Here is a 24,351-nt window from a genome sequence, read left to right on the forward strand (position 1 = left end):
GGTCCAAAAAGGAGCTGGGACATAATTGTGATTGGAGCTTAGTATCCTTAATAACGCGGCGGGTTGCTGTGTTTGTGGGCCTTGATTAGAGTGAAAGGGGGGGGGGGGACTGGGAATTACGGGGTATCGGGAGTGGTTTGACGTGTGGTTCTTGGACAATCCTCTTCTCTGGAATCAAAGCCAGCATGCCGTTTGCCCTCCTTAATCCAAATCTGACTCCGACGTCTGCTGTCAAATTGACGCCTTCTAGTTTCTTTAATAGGCCACTGGAAGAGACTGGAGGGGAGGAAATGGTTAAATGTCGCCAGTAATTAGAGTCTCGACATCCACCAATACGGAGCTCCAAGGACCCCGCTGCCTGCCTGCCCCCCTCCCTCCCTCCCCAGCCAGCCAGCCTCTTTCTATCTCTCTCTCTCTTTCTCCCTCACTCACTCACGCCTCCCAGCCGGCTCCTCTGGGTGTCTAATACAGTGGAAAATCAAAGTGCGAGCGAGCTTCCCCAGTTCACACACACCTCCCGTGTCGTGCGCAGACGGGGGCTCGCGTTTAAAGTCGGTCCCAAAGTTAAACCTTAAACAAAAAAGAGAGCGCATCCTCTTTTAAATCGGAAAACTATGCGCCTTTTCTTGAATAGACAGCGAAGGTGACTTTTTTTTACGCACCAGGGGGGGCTTCTTCAAAAAAATGGAGCCCGGATTGTGCCGCTGGGTGCCGGTGACCGGGCTGGTCATTTCCCTGCTCTTGTGCGCGTGTGTGGTGGATCTGGTGCTGGCTCAGATTCGCTACTCCATCCCGGAGGAGCTGGAGCACGGAGCCTACGTGGGCAACATCGCCGAGGACTTGGGCTTGGATGTGGCCAGGCTGTCCGCGCGCCGATTTCGCATCGTGTCCGGAGCCAAGAAGCAATACCTAGAAGTCAACCTGGAGAATGGCATTTTGTTCGTCAATGAGAAAATGGACCGAGAGCAAGTGTGCGAGCGCAGCCCCACTTGCTTTTTGCACCTCCAAGTGGTCATGGAGAACCCGCTGGAGCTGTATCGAGTGGAGGTGGAGATTTTAGACGTCAACGACAACTCTCCGACCTTCCCCTGGAGCGAATTCAACGTGGACGTGACGGAGTCGGCGGCGCCCGGCTCGCGCTTCCCGCTGGAGAGCGCGCAGGACCCAGACGTGGGCAGCAACTCGCTGCGCTCTTATCAGCTGGGCGCCAACGCGCACTTCCTCCTCCACGTCCAGACGCGCAACGACGGCAGCAAGTTTGCCGAGCTGGTGCTCGACAGCCCGCTGGACCGCGAGCGGCAGAAGAAGCACGAGATGGTGCTGAGCGCACTGGACGGCGGCTCGCCCGAGCGCTCCGGCACCGCCGTCATCACCGTCACCGTTTTGGACGCCAACGACAACGTGCCCGTTTTCGACCGTCCCGTTTACCGGGCCACGCTGGTGGAGAACGCGCCCAGGGGGACGCCGGTGCTGAGACTGAACGCCAGCGACTCGGACGAGGGCTCCAACGGCGAGGTGACCTACGCCTTCAGCGGCCACGCGCCGCTCAGGGTGCGCGAGCTGTTCAGCGTGGACCCGTACACGGGCGAGATCCGCGTCAAGGGCGTCGTGGACTACGAGAAGGCCAAAGTGCACGAGCTGTACGTGCAGGCGCGCGACAGGGGCCCCTCGGCCGTGGCCGTGCACGGCAAGGTGCTGGTGGACGTGCTGGACGTCAACGACAACAGCCCCGAGGTCATCCTGACTTCCGTGTCCACGCCGGTGCAGGAGGACGCGCCGGCCGGCACCGTCATCGCCGTGATCAGCGTGACGGACCGGGACGCGGGCGACAACGGCAAGGTGGACTGTCAGATCCCGGGCGACGTGCCCTTCCGGCTGCACTCGTCCTTCACCAACTACTACACGCTAGTGACCAGCGAGCCCTTGGACAGGGAGGCGCTGTCCGAGTACAACGTGACGCTGACGGCGCGCGACGCGGGCTCGCCGCCGCTGTCGGCCAGGAAGACCATCCTGGTGCAGGTGTCGGACACCAACGACAACGCGCCGCGCTTCTCGCAGCCCTCCTACACCGTCTACGTGACGGAGAACAACGCGCCGGGCGCCTCCATCTGCACCGTCAGCGCCTTCGACCCGGACGCCAACCAGAACGCCTACCTGTCCTACTCCATCGCCGAGGGCCAGATCCAAGGCATGCCCGTGTCCACCTACGTCTCCATCAACTCGGACAACGGCAACGTCTACGCCCTGCGCTCCTTCGACTACGAGCAACTGCGAAACTTCCAGATCTCCGTGCGGGCCCAGGACGCCGGCTTCCCGCCGCTGGCCGGCAACGTGAGCGTGCACGTCTTCGTCTTGGACCAGAACGACAACGCGCCGGTCATCGTGTCCCCGCTGCCCAGGAATGGCAGCGTGGCCACCGAGGTGGTCCCGCGCTCGGTGGACGCCGGCTACCTGGTGGCCAAAGTCACGGCGCTGGACGCCGACGCGGGCCAGAACTCGCGGCTGTCCTACCAGCTGGTGCAGGCCACCGAGCCCGGGCTCTTCAGCGTGGCGCTCTACACGGGCGAGATCCGGAGCGCCCGCCGGCTGGTGGACAGGGACGCCTCCAGACACCGGCTGGTGATCGTGGTCAAGGACAACGGGCAGCCGCCGCTCTCGGCCAGCGTCTCCGTGGTCCTGACGGTGGTGGACACCGCCCCGGAGTCCCTGCCGGACTACGGGGACCCCACGCTGGGCCCCCAGGGGCCCTCCAACCTGGCGCTCTACCTGATCGTGTCGCTCAGCGTCGTGTCACTCATCTTCCTGGCCGCCATCATCGTGCTGGCCGCGGTCAAGTGCTACAAGGAGCGCGAGCGGCCCCCCAGCGGCTACCGCCTGCCCCCCCTGGCGCGCTGCTGCTGCGGCGGCTTCCAGCCGCCCGAGCAGCCCCCGCCGGAGGTCTTGAAGAAATCCAACCTGCTCTCTTCCGCCGCTCGCAAGGTGCCCACCAACTGCGCGGAGGTCACCGGCGGCGGGGGGTGCGGGGGGCCCGCCCAGCCGTACTGCTATCAAGTGTGCCTGACGCCCGAATCCAGCAAGAGCGACTTTATGTTTTTGAAGCCGTGCAACAACCGAGCCAAGAGCGCCGAACATTCGTGGGGCGCCACACTCAACCACGGAGCCGGCACCCCCAACGAGGTACGTTTTGTCGAGTGCCGTCAAAAGCATTGGCTGCTGTCGTCCAATCCATTTTGTCCGGCAGTGGCGAACAAATCGACATTCCCGGTCTAAATGAATTGGACGCTAACTTTGTGTCTGAATGGAATTGACGCTCACCGCCGTCCACGGCGACCAAAGACTATTTTTCAATTTCCTCGATGCCTCGTATATGAACTCAAAAAATCCCGACTTTCCACTCACGGCGGGGCGTGTTTTGCCAGGAAATGGGCCGAAGAAGATCTCTGATTAGCTTTTAATCGACACGTTAATCCTCCGCCGAGCGTAACGACGGCGCGTGCCAGCGCTGACAATGAAGCCAAATGCAAAAGCAAGTGGACATTTGCAGATGGCCGCGGGGCAGGGAAACACCATCAATTGCCTGAAAAATATCAATCATTCTTAATGGCCGCTCCATCAGCCATACGAGGGGAGTCCAAATTGCTCCCCTCGCAACAACAAGTCAAGGGTAATGGACAAGGTGAATGACAGCTCGCATTGGTTTGTCCTCCCTTTCTGTCCCTTTTGGCGCGGGCCACCATTTATATAGGACAAATCTCCCCCCCGGCTATCCCTCAAGGGCGCCGGAGACACGGCCATTATACCGCGTACAATGTGGCGGCGTCACGTCGGGAGGGCTGTCCATTATTGATGAAAAATGGCAAACGTTCTGGTTTTGGGGAGAGGACACGGGGAGGGGTGGGCCGACTAGGAGGGGGATGAGGGGGGGGGGGGGGTCGCAAGGACACGGCTGGACTGAGACGAGACGTGGCCCGCTTGTAGATGGCTCCCCGAGCCAGCCCTCCCGCCCACCGTGTCCTCTGGGTGCAAGGAGAGACAATGATGAAAAGTCATATTTGTCAGCGGGGGAGGAGGAGAGGAGGGGGAGAGGCAGAGAGGCAGGAGAGGAAGGCGAATGGAGGCGAATGGAGGCATGTCACGTTTTTTCACTCCGGCAGACCAGGCCATTAATGTTCGCCTTGCGTGATGTACCTGCGGGCCCGCTTCTTGCCCTGCCTTCCTTCTATTTGGGCATTCAATTACCACTTGTCTTAACTATTATCATCTCATTTCCACCTCGAGTTGCCGAGGCCATCTCCGGGGCAGACATGCCAAGGTCAGTCAAGGGCCACCGCATCTCATACTAAAATAGGGCAATAACATTCTTTTCTTACCAGAACACATGAAGATTGTGCATCACATAAGGCCCGAAGTCACGTTTCAGACACAAGGGGGTTGTCCGCCCGTGGCGCCAAATTAGCCAGCGCGTGGCGCCTGGCGCGTGCGCATACTAAACTCCAGCAGGCAGACTGACAAATGTCATTTCGGTCAGCGGCTGGCCGCTTTTGGCCGGGGCCCACGAGGTCGCGGATCCTTGAGGAGAGCGCGTCCTCCTTTAATTGGCTGCCTAATTCCCCGACGGAGGCGCGCACGCCGCCACGTGCGGGGAGATAGAGGTCGGTCGGTCGTCGGAGGGGGGGGACGCGTCATCCAATGACAACGTGACGCCAGGAGGCTGGGAGGCAGACGACCTCCACCGCCCGCTCGTGACAAACCTTGCTCATGCCGTCGAATATTCATGTAAAGCGCAGGCGGGGGGGAAATAAGGCGGAATAACAATGTTCCTTTTTCTCCTCGGTGAGCTTCCCCTTTGATCGTTTCCGTCGTTTCATCCCGCCGGGCTTCTAATTGTTTTTGTTTGTTTGTTTGTTTTGTTTTGTTTGGAGCTCGCTAGACGAGGGCCACACTTGCAATACGCCACCTAAAAATAGCGCTTGCTGCAATCCTATCCAGTGTTGTTATGGCTATGTTCAATTGCCTTTTCTCGGCCTACGCGCGCCGCATACCAAAAAATGTTGACGTCAAGATGACAGTTTGATGGCAAAGGAGAGAAGTCGCCGAGCTGCCATTTGACCAGGAGTGGGCAGTTTGCATTTTTGAAAGCGCCGGTGAGTCATATCCAAAATGAATCTCATCACTTGGGTGCCCTCTTTCACCTCTAGCAAAGCGCCGCCACAGAGGACACGGGCAAAACCTCAGCTGTGGCTTTGTGTCAGGCATCCGCATGAGGGCAGTCTTCATCAATCCACCACTTTGGTGGGATCAAAAAATACAACACAACATTTCGGATTGGAACCCTTACACTGTCAGGAATAACAAATCGGTGGCAAAAGTGCAGCATTGAATGATGAACACCGTTTCAGCACCAGCGTGCAGTATTATCATTATAGACTCTAATCCTTATATTGATGTTTTGATCAACACTGTCATTGTTGTTGTTTTGTCTGCAGCTGAAGCAGCCAAACACAGACTGGACGCTGACAAAGAATCAGAATTCCTCCATCAAAAGGTAACATTGCACGTGCATGAAGTTTTGCGTGTACAGCAAAAGCTGACGGCCATTGAATTTGACCTTGCGCGCAGTTACAACTCCATCAACATGGACGGAACGCTGATGCGGAAGGCCATGCACGCCGACCCGGAAAACTACGCCACGCCCATGGCGCCTGGACAGTACTGGACGTGGGGGACTCACATGAGAGGCAGCAAGGGTAAGCCAAGTCAAACTTACACTTCTTTTGCAAAGTCGAAATTCCACTGTAGTATTTCTAGATAAGGCAATTGTACGCCATTAATCGTGTTATTTTGTAACAGCAGACTATAAGACGTCTCCATCAGCCGGCGGCGTGACCCCTCGACCCTGGACCCCTCGGTGCACCCCTCCGCCTCAACAGCAAGCCCCCAACCCCTCGCTTCCTCATCCTCACCCGCCGCCACCGCCGCCGCCCGACTACCACCACAACGTGTACATCCCCGGAACGCCGTCGGGCTTTTGCACGCTGAGGCCGGCGGCGGCGGCGCAGCAACGCGGCGACTTGGACGTCCATAACTCTTTCTCCACCTTCGGCAAGAAGCGCCGCCTGCAAATGTCGCCGCAAGGGGAGGCGGCCGTGATCAACAACGATCTGTACAACGACTGACGCGGCTGGCCCCGACGGCCCAATTGAGCGAGGGACCACGATCGTTCGTCACGTAAATGAATCCGCGGCGGGCTCGCCGGCGGCGCGTCACGTGAGCCGGGCGAGCGGGAGGGAGAGGGAGGTCGGGACAAGGACAAACGGCAAATGAACAGCTTGAGCGTTGAGGCGAGGGGCGAGGAGTGAGGGGCGAAGGGGGGGGGGCACTTTTTTGGCTTATTTATGGGACAAAATGTCTTGCTGTGTTTTCTATTACTATGATTCATACCAATAATTTTTAGACAATCAAACGGGAGGTGACTTACAAAGTACGCGATAAGCATCAGCCATTGTTTTGCACATCTTTAATTCATACTAGAGTGGTACCTCTATTGACAAAACTAATTTGAAGGAAAAAAAACAACCTGGTAAAAGCATCATGGAGCCTCATGCAGGCCCTTCCCAGCCAATGAAAGAGCAGCTTCATCATGCCAATTCAAAAAACAATCAGTAGAGGTACCACTATAGTGGATTGGCTTTTAAGAATCTGTTTTTCCTTTTTGTCTGTCCTTCTGCTTACATGTGACAAACATGCTGTACTGTGTACATTATAAGGGAGACCTTGTGAATACATTGATGGGAATAAAGTATTTTTTTGCATTAGATTGCCTAGTTTCAAAAGTCCTAAGAGAGTGCAATTTGGCCAAATCGCTATGCAAGATGCAATGCAGTGTAAGACTTGTTCATTGGGCTTTAATTTACTGGAGTCAATTATTTTGAGGGTGAAAAGGGTAGCGCTCCGACAGGGCTTTTGCCTGGGTAAGCTGTTTTCCACCTCCACGAATAAACACACTCAAATGCTAACATATGCTAATTGGAAGCCTCGCATTTCCATTTGCCCGCAGAGGACGATGACGGGGAGCTTCATTACCTGAACAAACAAAACTGCGCTGGGGAAAATATCATTTTAATTAAGAGCAGCCACCATTTTTGGGGGGCTGCTCCAAATGCCACACCTGGATGCCAGCTCGGAGGCCCCAGAGCTTCTTTTTCTCTGCCCTTTTACTTGTTAATTCGCGAGGAAATTGTTGAGCAGAATACGCATGGCTAGCGGCCGGGAACAAAGCAGGTTTAATTAGGTCGCCCTGCGTCTCAGACCCAGAATAATCTTGCTAATAAGGGAAGGGGGGTCCACTGAGAGCCCTGAAAGGAGCAGGGTGACCTTCTCTGGGGTGACGGGATTCAGAAGGGGCATCTTTTATAGGTCAGATGGGCGGGCTAATGTGGCATAACTGTAGCACCAGGAAAGTTTCAGTGACAAGAATAGCCCAACTTTTACTTTGCAATTCATTTTTTTGCTGAAAATCTCTCACATAAACCCTCTTTGACAAAAGCAGAATAAAAGATCAGTACCTCCGGTCCATCCTTAGAACGCTGTCCCCTGTGGTGGTGCTGAACTTGTGACCAGTGGTTGTTTTTCTTGTGGACACAGGCACAGGCAGTGGCTTATTGTGTCCACTAGAGAGCAAATGTCTTCAATGTTGGCAGAGCAAGTGAGGCGAGCAGCCTCTCTTTCTATAAAAGAAAAAGGAGAGAAAAAATTAAGTCAGTAATTCAACTCAAAGAATGCATCGTATATGCAACATATTTTTTGTTTCAAAGTGGACAATTGTGAAAAATGCTAAGGATGTGAAGGACAATTCAAAGTCATTCATTCTGCACAAAAAGAGGGATACAGTTTTAAATGTGAAGTTTTAAGATTGATGAGTGATGGTTTCCACCGTTTTCTTCACATTCAAAAATATATACGTGAAAACAAATGTCCAAAAAGACATTTGTTTTATGTGGAAAAACTGCAAGGCAGTATAAACAGCAGAGGGCATCGTGGAGTAACAACTGCAGCACTGTTTCATTATTTTTAAAATAAATAAGGCTTAGAAAAGGATTAGTCGATTAAAAATATAGGGATAATGATAACATTTCATATTATTAAATTAATTGTTTTAATGCGGATGAGCAAAGCTGTAACAATGGTCAAATGGGATATTGAGATATTTTGCTCTTACACTTCAAGTGATGTTTGGGCAGGCTTTCTTCTATTTCTGTTCATTCACTGCCTAAATGCCCTTTTCAGAAACGTCCTTTTTATAGCTGGATGTCCACATTCACCCCACAATAAAGGCATCTTAGTTACTTATAATCTCAACTGAAAAGGCCACACATTCATCAATTAACTTGAAAGGGCCTACTTGACAATTGCAGCAAATTGAAAACAATTATTCCATAAAGTAAAGCATAAAAGCCAAACTCAAAGTAAAAGTCTTGTGACTGACAGCACACTCACTTGTGAAGTTGCAATGTGCATTGACGAACACATGGTGCCGGTGTTACACTGTACTGTATCGCACAAGTCCCCTTAATTTCCATATACACGTACTTACTACGTATATCTTGACACACCCGTTTGAAAAGGGTGGAGTCTCTTCCTTTCTTCCATCCTTTCTTTCTTTCTGATCCGATGTCCCAGCTCAAAAGATTTGTGCATCTCCCGGACATGCCCTGAGCACACTTAGACTTATTATTTTCAACCCCAAAGGCACCAATCGTGTGTCACACGGGACAAAGGATGGCTTTCTGGATTCGGGTCTTTGTGTTGTGTGCAGCGTGGGGGGCTGCTCTGTCCGTCACCCGCTATTCCATCCCCGAAGAGATGGAGAGGGGCTCCGTGGTGGCAAACCTGGCCGCCGATTTGGGACTGGAGCCCGGAGGCTTGGCTCAACGGAAGGTAAAACTTGATATTTTTCACAGCAAAAAATATCTGGACGTCAATAAGAGGACGGGGGAGCTGATCATTGTCGAGACAATGGACAGGGAATATCTTTGCCCCTCCAAACCGTCCTCTTGCCTCCTGAAGCTCGACGTCGTGGTCGAAAGCCCCCTTCGCATATTTAACATTGAGCTCGTTATTACGGACATAAATGACAACGCGCCTCATTTCAGACGAGATCGGGTAGAATTGGACGTGTCCGAGTCGGCCACACCCGGGGAGAGATTTTCTCTCCCCAACGCGGTGGATCCAGACGTGGGGACCAATAGCATTAAAACCTACAAACTCAGCCCCACGCAGCACTTTGCCATTGAAATCCAGACGGGCGCCGACGGGAGCCAATACGTGGATCTGGTTCTCAGCAAGTCTTTGGACCGAGAGGAAACGGCCGTGCACAATCTGGTCTTGACGGCGGAGGACGGCGGTAAACCGGTGCGCTCCGGTACGGCCAATATCGTGGTGAGGCTGCAGGACACCAACGACAACGCGCCACAGTTCGAGAGGCAGATTTACACCATCAACATGACGGAGAATTCTCCGATCGGAACCAGAGTCGTCAAGCTGGACGCCACGGACGCGGACGAGGGATCGAATTCGGAGCTGGTGTACTCGTTTACCCTTTACACGTCGGAAAAAACCCAAGACGTGTTCGCCATTCACCCCGACACGGGCGAAATAACGGTGAAGGGCACGGTGGACTTTGAAGATGTCAAGTTTTACGAAATGCACATCGAGGCGCGGGACAAAGGGACACACCCCCTCTTGGGCCAGTGTAAAGTGATCGTCCACGTCACGGACGTCAACGACAATCACCCAGAAATCACCCTGCAATCGGTGAAAAACACGGTGAACGAAGACGTGCCGGTAGGGACGGGGGTGGCTCTGGTGACCATCGGCGACAGGGACACTGGGGACAATGGCAAAGTTCATCTTTTCATTCGGGACTCCATCCCTTTTGTCCTAAAGCAGTCACCGGACCGACCCATGCATTACGAGTTGGTGGTGGCCAAACCTCTGGACCGTGAATCGGTGCCCGAGTATGAAATCACGCTGATTGCCAGGGATTCGGGAAAACCGCCATTATCTGACAACCAAACCATTTCTCTGCATCTTTTGGACGTCAATGACAATGTCCCACAATTCCCCCAGTCCTCATACACCATACGTGTGGCGGAGAATAACGCCCCGGGTGCTTTACTCAGCTCCCTCAGCGCCTTCGACCCGGACCTCCATGAAAACCAGTACTTGGTTTACTTCATCTTAGAGAAGGAGGTGGCCAACACTTCCATGTCCATGCTCTTCTCCATCAACCCCGAGAACGGCAACCTCTATGCACTCAAGACCTTTGACTATGAGATGGAGAGGGAATTCTTTTTCCACATTGAGGCCAGGGATTCAGGATCTCCTCCACTTAGCAGCAATGTGAGCGTCCACATTTTGGTGGTGGACCAGAATGACAATGCCCCGGTCATCGTTTCTCCGTGGCGAGCCCACGGCTCACTGGTGGAGGAGAAGATCCCCAGGTCCACGGAGAAAGGCTCCCTGGTAGCCAAGGTGATCGCCTTGGATGGGGATTCGGTTCACAACTCTCGCATCAGCTACCAATTCCTGCAGGTGAGCGACGCCTCCCTGTTCAGCTTGGACCAGTACAACGGCGAGATCCGCACGGCCAGGATGTTCAGCTACAAAGACTGGCGGCACCACCGCCTGGTGGTGGCGGCCAAGGACAACGGGCAGCCCCCACTCTCGGCCACGGTCACCATCAAGCTGTCCACGGTGGAAACGGCCGTCAAGGCCTACTCGGACATGAGCGAGGTGCCGCTGGAGTACGACATCTTCTCCGACCTCAACCTTTACCTGGTCATCGGCCTGGGCTCCGTCTCCTTTCTTCTGCTCATAACCATCTTAGTGACCATCGTGCTCAAGTGCCAGAAGGTCAAGCCGAGCATGGCAGTTCCAAATGGGAGAAACAGCGTGCTGAGCGAGAGGAACTCCACCCTGGCCGACTCCACCCTGGTGTCCAACGACGCTTACTGGTACAGCATGTTCCTGGCGGAGACACGGAAGGGAAAGCTGGTGGTCCGGCAACCGGCGCCAAAGGGCTCCAGGTACATGGTGTCTAGTATTCCCAGGAGTACGGGCATGTCGGAGACTAGCGGCTCGGCCCCTTCTACACTCCAGGTAAATACATTTTATATTATCTTATTAAGTTGTTTGTATTACATTACTGTTGCTATTGGGGGAAATGAAATATCAACAATGATCATAACGAAGGTACTTAGATAAAGCCAAATCAGAAAAGAGCTTAAATCATGAAGAAAATAACAAACGAATTAGAAATCACAACAGTCCCACGTTTGGCAAATTAAACATCTCCCTTGTTTTACACACTGCCCACAAACATACAGTAGGTGGCACTGTCTAGCTATGAGCTATCCAACAGCTCCAAAATGAAAAGACGTCAGTCGTTTTTTTTGTCGTCATTTGGCCGAATGGGGGAATAAGGAAGAAAAGGACAGCTCCGTGGTGCTGAAATACAAACGGTCACGCGTGGATTTGGTGCCATCACCCACTAAACGCCATTAAGCCTGCCTTTGGAATCATATTTGGACCTTAGGAGCAAGCAAACAACATCAGAGTCGGGATTTCTGCCCTTATTTTGGCAATTTCTGGACGTCTGTGAGACAATGGGGGCACAAAAAAGGTACGTCCTCCTCTTTGGGTTGCTGCACACAGTTCAGGTTTTGGCTTCTGTGACCCATTATTCCATCCCCGAAGAGCTGAAAGAGGGATCCGTCGTTGCCAACCTTGCTAACGATCTCAGTTTGGACGTCACAAGTCTAATTAGAAGGAAGATGCGTGTCGACATCATCGCTAACAAAAAATATCTGGACGTGAACAAAGCAACTGGAGAACTCTACATTGTGGAGAAGATTGACAGGGAACATATTTGCACAACTAAATGGACATCATCATGCTATCTCAAACTGGAGGTGACACTAGAAAATCCTGTGCGTATTTTCAACATAGAATTAGAAATACTAGACATGAACGACAACGCCCCTCAATTCAGGAGAGACACCATTGATTTGGACATATCCGAGTCCACACCCAAAGGAGAGCGATTCTCTCTCAGTAACGCAGTCGATCCCGATGTCGGGGGGAATTCTGTCAAAACGTATCGTTTGAGTGAAAATGAGCATTTCAACATTGAAGTGCAAACTGGTAGGGACGGCTCCAAATTTGCAGATTTAATATTAAAGAAGGCATTAGACAGAGAGCAGCAGGCCATGCACAATTTAATTTTAACAGCAGTAGATGGCGGTACACCTCCGCGTTCTGGGACTGCCAAAATTATTGTTCAAGTCTTGGACACGAACGACAATGCCCCGTTGTTTCATAACTCCATTTACAGTATCACAATAATGGAGAACTCCCCCATTGGAAGCCTGGTAATTGACTTAAATGCCACAGATTTGGATGAAGGCTCCAATTCTGACTTGACATATACTTATAGTTTATATACTCCAGATAAAACACAGCAAACCTTTCATTTAAACCCTTCCACTGGCGAGATAACCGTTAAAGGCATGTTGAACTATGAGGACTTTAACATTTATGACATGGAAGTCATAGCAGCAGACAAAGGAGTCACGAGTTTATCGGGACAGTGTACAATCAAAATTCAGGTGGAAGACATGAATGACAACCATCCGGAAATATCCATCAAATCCTTCCAAAGTCCAGTCAGCGAGAACATCGATGTGGACACGGTGATAGCATTGGTCAGCGTGAACGACAAAGACTCGGGAGACAACGGAGTGGTGGACCTTCTCGTCCCCAAAAACATGCCTTTTAAACTCAGAGAGTCTTCTGACAACTATTACAAGTTGGTGGTTTCTGAGCCACTGGACCGGGAGAAGGTTCCCGAATATGAAATCACTTTCACCGTGAAGGACAGAGGCTCCCCTCCTTTAAGTGACAATGAAACAATGACGTTACAGCTGCTGGATGTCAATGACAATGTCCCACGATTCCCTCAGTCCTCCTATACCATACGCGTAACGGAGAATAACGCCCCGGGCGCCCTTCTGAGCTCCCTCAGCGCCTTCGACCCGGACCTCCATGAAAACCAGTACTTGGTTTACTTCATCTTAGAGAAGGAGGTGGCCAACACCTCCATGTCCATGCTCTTTTCCATTAACCCCGAGAACGGCAACCTCTACGCACTCAAGACCTTTGACTATGAGATGGAGAAGGAATTCTTTTTCCACATTGAGGCCAGGGATTCGGGTTCTCCTCCGCTTAGCAGCAATGTGAGCGTCCACATTGTGGTGGTGGACCAAAATGATAACGCCCCGGTCATCGTATCTCCGTGGCGAGCGCATGGTTCGCTGGTGGAGGAGAAGATCCCCAGGTCTACGGAGAAGGGCTCCCTGGTGGCCAAGGTGATAGCCCTGGATGGGGATTCGGTACACAACTCTCGCATCAGTTACCAATTCCTGCAAGTGAGTGACGCCACCTTGTTCAGCCTGGACCAGTACAACGGCGAGATCCGCACTGCTAGGATGTTCAGCTACAAAGACTGGCGCCATCATCGTCTGGTGGTGGCGGCCAAGGACAACGGGCAGCCCCCACTCTCGGCCACGGTCACCATCAAGCTGTCCACGGTGGAAACGGCCGTCAAGGCCTATTCGGACATGAGCGAGGTTCCCCTGGAGTACGACATCTTCTCTGATCTCAACCTGTACTTGGTCATCGGCCTGGGCTCCGTCTCCTTTCTGCTGCTCATCACTATCTTGGTGACCATCGTGCTCAAATGCCAGAAGGTCAAGCCCAGCATAGCGGTTCCCAATGGGAGGAACAGCGTGCTGAGCGAGAGGAACTCCACTCTGGCCGACTCCACCCTGGTGTCCAACGATGCCTACTGGTACAGCATGTTTCTGGCGGAGACCCGCAAAGGAAAGCTGGTGGTCCGACAGCCTGCCCCGAAGGGCTCCAGATACTTTGTGTCCAGTATTCCCAGAAGCACGGGCATGTCGGAAACTAGCGGCTCTGCTCCTTCTACATTGCAGGTATGAATATATTTACTTAAAAGATATACGAGAATGGATATTGTCAGTGTATTGTAACATCTCTTACCCTAAACACATGACAAGTGGTATTTATTCATTGACTAGGACGTTGAGTTTTATGTATGAGATGAACAGAAGGTGGCGGTGTTTGATCATGAATATAATCCATGACGCCATGGCAACAAGGCGTTCTTGTCCGGGCAGACAGGAAAGAACGCCCAATTGCTCGATCAGACAGGACATCTATTGTAAATCGGACATCCCCAATTTCATTTCCTCATCACCGTGGTGAGGCTCATGAGAGATGAAAACCGTGAGTGGAATACAATTCTAAGGTGGATCTTGTTTTTTTTTGGTGAACCAAAGTGTGGGCTTCTCATGCACAGCAATGGGCTCCGTTTTTCTGACATGCTCCTCCAAGAGGTACGTGCTGGCCTTTGTACTCATTTCCTTTGTTCATTGCACCTCGGCTTCAGTCACGCATTATTCCATCCCAGAAGAAATGAAGCAAGGCTCCGTCGTTGCCAACCTAGCCAACGATCTGAGTTTGGACGTGAAAACGCTCAATAGGAGGAAAATTCGGCTGGATATCATTGCAAATAAGCGCTATCTGGACGTGAAAAAGGACACTGGGGAGCTGTATGTCGTGGAGAAAATTGACAGGGAAATCCTATGCACGTCCAAATCATCTTGTTATCTTAAACTGGAGGTTATTTTGGAAAATCCAGTGCGGATTTTTAACATAGAGGTGGAAATTTTGGACATGAACGACAACGCCCCTCGATTTAGGAGAGACGTCATTCATCTGGATATATCCGAGTCGACACCCAAAGGAGAGCGATTCTCTCTCAGTAACGCAGTCGACCCGGACGTTGGAAGTAATACGGTCAAAACATATCATCTAAGTGCAAATGAACAGTTTGACATTGAGGTTCAGACTGGAAGAGATGGCTCCAAATTTGCTGAATTCATTTTGAAGGAGGCATTAGACAGAGAGCAGCAGGCTGTGCACAATTTAATATTGACAGCTGTAGATGGCGGTAAACCTCCCCGTTCCGGCACAGCCAAAATTATTGTTCAGGTATTGGACAATAATGACAATGCCCCTTTGTTTGATCAGTCGATGTACAATGTTAAAATCATGGAAAATTCTCCCATTGGAAGCCTTGTGATTGATTTAAATGCCACAGATTTGGATGAAGGCTCCAATTCTGACTTGACATATTCTTACAGTTTATATACACCAGATAAAACACAACAAACTTTCCATTTGAACCCTTCCACCGGCGAGATTACTATTAAGGGCATGTTGAACTATGAGGACTTTAACATTTATGACATGGAAGTCATTGCAGCAGACAAAGGAGTCACTAGTTTAAGCGGACAGTGTACAATCAAAATTCAAGTGGAGGACATGAATGATAACCATCCTGAAATATCTATTAAATCCTTCCAAAGTCCAGTCAGTGAGAACATTGATGTGGACACGGTGATAGCTGTGGTCAGTGTGAGCGACAAAGACTCAGGAGACAACGGGCAGGTGGACCTTCTCGTCCCGAAAAACATGCCTTTCAAACTCAGAGAGTCATCTGACAACTATTATGAGTTGGTGGTGTCGGAGCCACTGGACCGGGAGAAGGTTCCAGAATATGAAATAACTTTCACCGTGAAGGACAGAGGCTCCCCACCATTAAGTGACAACGAAACAATGACCTTACAACTGCTGGACGTCAATGACAATGTTCCACAATTCCCTCAGTCCTCCTATACCATCCGCGTGACAGAGAACAACGCTCCGGGTGCCCTTCTGAGCACCCCCAGCGCCTTCGACCCGGACCTCCATGAAAACCAATACCTGGTTTACTTTATCTTGGAGAAGGAGGTGGCCAACACATCCATGTCCATGCTCTTCTCCATCAACCCCGAGAACGGCAACCTCTATGCACTCAAGACCTTTGACTATGAGATGGAGAAGGAATTCTTTTTTCACATCGAGGCCAGGGATTCAGGATCTCCTCCGCTTAGCAGCAATGTGAGCGTCCACATTGTGGTGGTGGACCAGAATGACAATGCCCCGGTCATCGTATCTCCGTGGCGAGCGCATGGTTCGCTGGTGGAGGAGAAGATCCCCAGGTCTACGGAGAAGGGCTCCCTGGTGGCCAAGGTGATAGCCCTGGATGGGGATTCGGTGCACAACTCTAGAATCAGCTACCAGTTCCTGCAGGTGAGCGACGCCTCCCTGTTCAGCCTGGACCAGTACAACGGCGAGATTCGCACGGCCAGGATGTTCAGCTACAAAGACTGGCGCCATCACCGGCTGGTGGTGGCGGCTAAGGACAACGGGCAGCCCCCGCTCTCGGCCACGGTCACCATCAAGCTGTCCACGGTGGAAACGGCCGTCAAGGCCTACTCTGACATGAGCGAGGTTCCCCTGGAGTACGACATCTTCTCCGACCTCAACCTGTACTTGGTCATTGGCCTGGGCTCCGTCTCCTTTCTACTACTCATAACCATCTTGGTGACCATCGTGCTCAAATGCCAGAAGGTCAAGCCCAGCATAGCGGTTGCAAATGGGAGGAACAGCGTGCTGAGCGAGAGGAACTCCACCCTGGCCGACTCCACCCTGGTGTCCAACGACGCCTACTGGTACAGCATGTTCCTGGCAGAGACACGGAAGGGAAAGCTGGTGGTCCGACAACCGGCGCCAAAGGGCTCCAGATACTTTGTGTCCAGTATTCCCAGAAGCACGGGGATGTCGGAAACTAGCGGCTCTGCTCCTTCTACATTGCAGGTATGATGAGTTAATAGCTCCCATTTTGTCAGTGAAATAGTTACTTCAACAGTAGGTTTAACTTGCACTTTGTGGAGTTTCACATGCTGATGTACTCAGGTGGAAATTTATAACCTTTCACTTTCTACTTCATATCCATACATATTGGGTTATTTTCTTACCTCGAAATGACATTTTTGATATACTACACATAAACATTGATGCAATGCGTATTCTCGTGTGTGGGAATTTGGCTAGATGAGCATCATACTCAGCTATATTACACTAATAGTTAATGGTTTACTTTAATTTCTATGGGATACACATGCCATATTGTATTATTACTGTTAAAATATCAGGCTTCTGTGATTAAAAAGAAAACAAGTGCAACAAAAAACAACATACCTTAATCTTGAAGTGAAGGCAGACCTAGACAGTAGATTATACTTGTTTTCCATTTGCAATATGATGGTGAATTTTTAAAATCCTGGTAAGAAAAAAAAAGATGTGTGATGTTCTTTGAGAAGGGATTTACTTCAGTTATTCAATGATTTCGGGCATTGGCATTTTACTGTAAAACACAAAGGTGATAATTCATAGTATGTGTTGTGTTTTGCAGCATGTGAATTGTGCTAAGAACCAAATGTAGGGAAGTAGATGGTGGTGGGGACTGAGTGTGCACTCGCAAAACTTTATTGACAGTTGCAAAGTTGACAAAAACTAATATATATCAAACCTGATAGGAAGGACGTGGGGAAAAGAGGATCACCTGACGTGTGGGGCGAGCACAGGGAAACATGGGTACACAAAATGATCCAACTTGGATTGAAAAATAAAACTACACAGGGTTCAAATCGACAGATACTGGTTGACAAAACATTCAGAAAGAGGCAGCAGGGGTTGGGAAAACACAGGTGAAGTTAATGGGCAACCACAGAGAAGGGAAAGCTCAGTAACACAAGGGAAACAAAAGCCAAGAAAACTCATCTCTAACAATAATGCCTCAAAAGGCGTGGAAGGAAAGAGATCAGGCAGTGATTTTTTAAATAGCACATTCCATTCTGATTAAACAGAAATAGTTGTTTTATTTCACAGACTTGTATTTTGTCATTCCTCAGTTGTTGTTTAGGGAAATTCCGGTTTTTGGGAGGTTGAGGCTGGGAGAGCCAGCTAAACAGCTGCTTTCAATTACATGCAAGTAATTGCACAGAGTATCAATGTTGGTAGTTGTATTGTTGATATCATTTCTAGTGTAAAGGATGAAGGTTGACGTGTTGTTTTGCAGGAATTCACAAATGATGAGCAATTTGTGCAATGATGTGTTTTCATCTTTAATTGGGGCACCCTCAAAAATGACAATGGAGAGAAAAAGTCATTTCTGCAAGTGCAAAAGTTTGCTTCAGTGATGTGTTTAATGTAATGTTTTGTCATGCTGGCTAAGCAACACGTCAAATCAAGATATTTTTGGTTTGCGTGCTTGATTTTTGACTTCCAGATGAATATCATAGGCAAACATAGTTAAAGACAGTGAGTTACATCCCAAAATGATACACAGCATTTGTTGTGCTTAGTAGAATAGAGGGGAGTGTAAGTGCCTTGCTCAATTGCTCTTTACTCAATCTATTAAATATTGAGGACCCTTTGAATATCAAACAGATTAAAAACAGTTAAACTGTATATTAAACGCGAGGAGGTTTTATATTTCACACATAAAAAAAGCAATAACTTGAAAGAAACAAAAAAAATACTATCAGGAAAACATGTGATAAAGTAATCCACAATACATATTCCTACTTCAGGGGGAGTTTTCTTACAATGACAATAACTGTAGGATGGTGGCGCTGTTTATATGAGAGCCCATTCACGTTGTCGTCATACACCTTCGTCAACATGGGGGCGTTTCTCATCCGGACGATTCGGGGGTGTTGAAATGAGCCTTTGCGACCACACACGCGGTTGACATCGCTCTGGAATACACGCGTCTGGTTGGACTGCTTTTTCGCTGGTTTTCACGTGCACAAAACGCGAAATTTGCACGTGGAAAGTGCAACAATCCCCAAAGAGAACCATGAAGTCCATATCTAATGCACAACCAGGGCAAAGGTACGTGCTGCTGGCTATTCTTCTCGCTTCTATCCATCAAATACGCTCATCGGTGACCCACTATTCCATACCGGAGGAAATGAAAGAGGGATCTGTCGTTGCCAACCTTGCTGCGGATTTGGGACTGGATGTCAAGACACTGAACAAGAGGAAGATGCGTCTGGACATTATTTCCAACAAGAAATATTTGGACGTGAACAAAGAGAGTGGCGAGCTGTACATTGTGGAGAAGATTGACAGGGAGCATATTTGCAATACCAAGACGTCGGCATCTTGCTATCTGAGACTCGAGGTCATTTTAGAAAGTCCTGTGCGAATATTTAATATTGAGCTGGAAATCATAGATATCAATGACAACGCCCCTCAATTTAGACGAGACTCCATACATTTGGACATATCTGAGTCCACTCCCAAAGGGGAGCGATTCTCTCTCAGCAATGCAGTCGATCCTGATGTTGGAAGTAATACAGTTAAAACATATCACCTCAGTGAAAGTGAGCATTTTAATATTGAAGTACAGAAAGGGAGGGAGGGAACTCAATTTGCAGATTTGATACTACAAAAGGCTTTGGACCGAGAGCAGCAGGCTGTGCACAATTTAGTATTAACGGCAGTAGATGGCGGTAAACCTCCACGTTCTGGGACTGCCAAAATCATTGTTCAGGTCTTGGATAATAATGATAACGCCCCTTTGTTTGATCAGTCGACTTACAGTGTTAGAATCATGGAGAATTCCCCCATTGGAAGCCTTGTGATCGACTTAAATGCCACAGATTTGGATGAAGGCTCCAATTCTGACTTGGCATATTCTTATAGTTTATATACACCGGAGAAAACACAGCAAACTTTTCATTTAAACCCTTCCACTGGTGAAATTACCATTAAAGGCATGTTGAACTATGAGGACTTTAACATTTATGACATGGAAGTCATAGCAGCAGACAAAGGAGTCACTAGTTTAACGGGACAGTGTACAATCAAAATTCAAGTGGAGGACATGAATGATAACCATCCGGAAATATCTATTAAATCTTTTCAAAGTCCAGTCAGCGAGAATATTGATGTAGACACGGTGATAGCCGTGGTCAGCGTGAACGACAAAGACTCGGGAGACAATGGAGTGGTGGACCTTTTCGTCCCCCAAAACATGCCTTTCAAACTCAGAGAGTCATCTGACAACTATTATGAGTTGGTGGTGTCCGAGCCATTGGACCGGGAGAAGGTTCCAGAATATGAAATAACTTTCACCGTGAAGGACAGAGGCTCCCCTCCTTTAAGTGACAATGAAACAATGACGTTACAGCTGCTGGATGTCAATGACAATGTCCCACGATTCCCTCAGTCCTCCTATACCATACGCGTAACGGAGAATAACGCCCCAGGTGCTTTACTCAGCTCCCTCAGCGCCTTTGACCCGGACCTCCATGAGAACCAGTACCTGGTTTACTTTATCTTGGAAAAGGAGGTGGCCAACACATCCATGTCCATGCTCTTCTCCATTAACCCCGAGAACGGCAACCTCTACGCGCTCAAGACCTTTGACTATGAGATGGAGAAGGAATTCTTTTTCCACATTGAGGCCAGGGATTCAGGTTCTCCTCCGCTTAGCAGCAATGTGAGTGTCCACATTGTGGTGGTGGACCAAAATGACAACGCCCCCGTCATCGTGTCTCCGTGGCGAGCGCATGGTTCACTGGTCGAGGAGAAGATCCCCAGATCCACGGAGAAGGGCTCCCTGGTGGCCAAGGTGATCGCCCTGGATGGGGATTCGGTACACAACTCTCGCATCAGTTACCAATTTCTGCAGGTGAGCGACGCCTCCCTGTTCAGCCTAGACCAGTACAACGGCGAGATTCGCACGGCCAGGATGTTCAGTTACAAAGACTGGCGGCACCACCGACTGGTGGTGGCGGCTAAGGACAACGGGCAGCCCCCACTTTCGGCCACGGTCACCATCAAGCTGTCCACGGTGGAAACGGCCGTCAAGGCCTACTCGGACATGAGCGAGGTGCCGCTGGAATACGACATCTTCTCCGACCTCAACCTGTATTTGGTCATCGGCCTGGGCTCTGTCTCCTTTCTTCTGCTCATAACCATCTTGGTGACCATCGTGCTCAAGTGCCAGAAGGTCAAGCCCAGCATAGCGGTTGCAAATGGTAGGAACAGCGTGCTGAGCGAGAGGAACTCCACCCTGGCCGACTCCACCCTGGTGTCCAACGATGCCTACTGGTACAGCATGTTTCTGGCCGAGACCCGCAAAGGAAAGCTGGTGGTCCGACAGCCTGCCCCCAAGGGCTCCAGATACTTTGTGTCCAGTATTCCCAGAAGCTCGGGGATGTCTGAAACTAGCGGCTCCGCTCCTTCTACCTTGCAGGTAAAAATAAATGCTAGTTTCATGAAAACAGAAGAACTATATAATGTGATGCAATTGTATTGCATTATTTTCCCACTGGTACCCTATGTAATTGCATTAAATAAGCCATCATTCAATAGTTGTTTTGTTTTACATCATGTTTTTCCGATGCCTCAGTCACTTTGGACTTTGTTTGAAAGTAAAATAGTTTTTATATGGATTTAAAATGTGCTGCTTTAATCTTTGTAAATATGAATGTATATCTGCACCTTATTACATTCTAAGAAACCACAATGTTCATCATTATGGGATTTTTATCCATTTTTAATTCATGTTCATGATATTTGGTTTAGAAAAAAATGCATATCCATGTATATTAATAATAATGGTTTAATAATTCCTGGATATATCTGATAGACCAACTATTTCCCTATTTCATTTGATGACATCAAAATAATTCTTTTTCTTCTTCTCACCATACAGTATCCTAAATGAGGGAATTCCACTCAGAGGTTAGTAAGCTTCTCTCTCTCTCAATGCCTGCATTTTTGTTTCAAGTGGTGTCTTTTGGTTACACTCATCAATGTCATTCTTTACCTTTCATTGTCAATGAATATTTACAAATGTGTAAATGTGGCTGCAAGTTGATTCACCTCGGCTTTCTGTCACAAAGCTTTGCTTACAAACATAAACAAGCTACAGTTTTTTTTCCACTCCTCATGCACGACCTATTTTTTAGTGTAAAATGAGCCCAGTCTTCCCAGTTTCCTAGCAACCATTCTCCTTCTCACACTTGCAAACATTGCTGTGTTAACACTCTTCCATTCCACTCATCCTCTTTCTCACAGATTTGCCATCTGCCCAAATGAATGTTTCGTACCAGTACAATTTTTTTGTCTAATTTTTGATTGTTCTCCCTATTTTATCTCCTTAACAGGCACCCGCAAGCAGCAGTGCGAGAACCCCAAAAAGGCCTCAACACCTCCAGCTGCATATATTTATTTTACATAGGACCAATCCCCGTGGGAGAGAAAAAGACGACTTGAATTTCATTCCTCTCTCTCCCACCCTTCAACCACAGCCTTTTTGAGGACACAGTTGATTATTGAGGACAGGACCCCCCTCCCCGCTTAAGGACCCCTCAACTTCTGCATTCTTTTAAGCACATGAAAATGCAACATATGCCTTTTCGCTCAACTCTTAAGTGTGCACGTTCTAAGATCGCATGGCTTCAACCACACTTCATCTGTAAAATGTTATTCCAAGATTTGGCGTTTGCCAAAAGACGGACCGCCATCGAGGCAAAACAACGGACAGCGGGAAAGTGGGAATACATGTACGAGTGTCTTTCAAATGTAAATATATTGTAATCTGACGTAAATGCTTTTCTCGTGTTCTGGAAGTGGCACAGATTGCTGGAGGTGAAAAGCAACAAGTGGCGTTTTTTTTAAAGAACAATAGTGGAGTTTTATAAATGCCTATTTTAGGTTTTGTAAATGATATTGTAAGTAAGGCCCCGGTTGTCATAGTGATTGGACTGACTACACAAGAATGAATTGGATATCTATGAGTTGAATTGATGGTTGAGAAAAGATGCGCTGATCTTTAATGCCAAGCTCAAAGGGGCGTGTACATTCCAATGATGTCATGTAATGCTTATTTTTACTGGCTTACATTAATAACCTGACTTTCTAAGTAAACAAACACGTAGAAGAGAGGCCTTCAGTCCCTGTTTTCCTGTCTTCACTTGTTGTGCATGCTTGGAATTGTACTTTTAGCATCATTCCTTTCAGTATCTCTGCAGACAAGAAGTACAATTGCATACAGGGTCATGCTTGTGTTATCTTTTTGACTTCCCATAAACGTGTGCCGGAAATATGCAAAGGAAGACCATGAAGGCCTTGCAGATGCCACAAAAATGTATTATTCTGTTGACTTTTCACTTGAGATAAAGGATGCCCCCTAATATCAACTATGTATAGATATGTACATGTACAAATATCAAATGTTTACATACTGGAATCATGTATTGCACAGTGAAAGAAGTAGAGAAACTGCAATTTGTGATGTTTGCTTTACTGCTTGTCTTACATTTCCTGTTAAACAATGTACTTTTATGCGTGGTTCTACAATGGCTATCAATGGTACATTTTGAGACGATGCAGTCAGATAAACAATGTTGTCTTCATATTTTGGGTGCCAAAAACATGTCATATTAAGTCGTAGGTTGCGGTGAAACCTTTGAGCACAACTCACTTTGCATTCCGTGGTTAAAGTTGTGATGCTTGACAGGCAATGGCAGGCACTTATATTACATGAAATACAAGTGCATTTGTACAGTGATGCTTTGATAGTCAACCATATACTCGTGTGTTTGTGTAATGTGATGTTATTGTATGAAAGAATGAATAAAAACAGTGGTAACCAATTCAGTGTTTTTTTCATGTGATGAGTTACAGGCGTAAGACACATTGAAATCGTGTAAACACTTCTGCAGCAAGCCTAATGTTGTGACACACTATTTCTCTTCATAAAATTGTAAATGAAATCTCAACAGTCAGTGTGGTACGAGATAACCGACATGAAATGACCAAATCAGGGGTGTACACGATGATAGTATTCTCCTCCATCCATCCCTCCCCCATCTCTTTCCTGGAGGAAAGACGTTGCCATGGCGACGAGCCGTCTGCTCTCTCAAGGGCATCATTTGATATTCCAGCGTGCGCGCGCACACACGAGGACCACAAGGGAGTCAGGTACAGTCGCTCTACCCGAACTGGTGCAGTTTGACGGCATGGGGCGGGGTTCCACGTCACAATATGCGGCAGCATTGGAGCATGCGCACTTTCATTTGGCCTACATCCAGGAGGATGACGTACGTGAGAGTGGAGAAGGGCGTGCCTATCAAACATGACACAGAACACAATGCATCGTGGATGTTTTATTTCTATTTTAAATGCCATCTCCAGTAATCATTGAATGTTAATTTGGTTAAAATCATACAAAGGAGCAGAAATTATTTCAGCCTTTGTGTTAAAATGATAAATATGAATGGAGGGATAATAGCTGCA

At 48.9% G+C, this 24,351-nt stretch overlaps 2 protein-coding genes across 6 annotated transcripts; both read left to right on the top strand.

The window, feature by feature from the left end:
• Window positions 1–453: 453 nt before the first annotated feature.
• Window positions 454–6,815, top strand: LOC144207923 (protocadherin-10). 2 transcript variants are annotated; one of them, XM_077733603.1, is made up of 4 exons: window positions 454–3,177; window positions 5,487–5,545; window positions 5,620–5,747; window positions 5,851–6,815. In XM_077733603.1, exons 1-4 carry the CDS (start codon window positions 685–687, stop codon window positions 6,174–6,176), a joined length of 3,006 nt encoding a protein of 1,001 aa, XP_077589729.1. In that variant the 5' UTR covers window positions 454–684; the 3' UTR covers window positions 6,177–6,815. The 2 variants fall into 2 exon arrangements, with proteins under 2 accessions (XP_077589729.1, XP_077589730.1); XM_077733604.1 differs by having other exon boundaries at window positions 5,854–6,815.
• A 1,815-nt stretch (window positions 6,816–8,630) lies between these two features.
• Window positions 8,631–23,708, top strand: LOC144207231 (protocadherin alpha-C2-like). Of its 4 annotated transcripts, none has more exons than XM_077732589.1 (3): window positions 8,631–11,160; window positions 21,764–21,792; window positions 22,218–23,708. In XM_077732589.1, the coding sequence occupies exons 1-2, from the start codon at window positions 8,779–8,781 to the stop codon at window positions 21,773–21,775; spliced, it is 2,394 nt and encodes a 797-aa protein (XP_077588715.1). In that variant the 5' UTR covers window positions 8,631–8,778; the 3' UTR covers window positions 21,776–21,792; window positions 22,218–23,708. The 4 variants fall into 4 exon arrangements, with proteins under 4 accessions (XP_077588715.1, XP_077588714.1, XP_077588713.1 ...); XM_077732588.1 differs by lacking the exon at window positions 8,631–11,160 and adding an exon at window positions 11,238–14,054; XM_077732587.1 differs by lacking the exon at window positions 8,631–11,160 and adding an exon at window positions 14,062–16,845.
• The last annotated feature ends 643 nt before the right edge of the window (window positions 23,709–24,351 follow it).

Source organism: Stigmatopora nigra, chromosome 14 (genome assembly GCF_051989575.1).
Source record: "Stigmatopora nigra isolate UIUO_SnigA chromosome 14, RoL_Snig_1.1, whole genome shotgun sequence".
Classification (NCBI taxonomy): Eukaryota; Metazoa; Chordata; class Actinopteri; order Syngnathiformes; family Syngnathidae; genus Stigmatopora; species Stigmatopora nigra.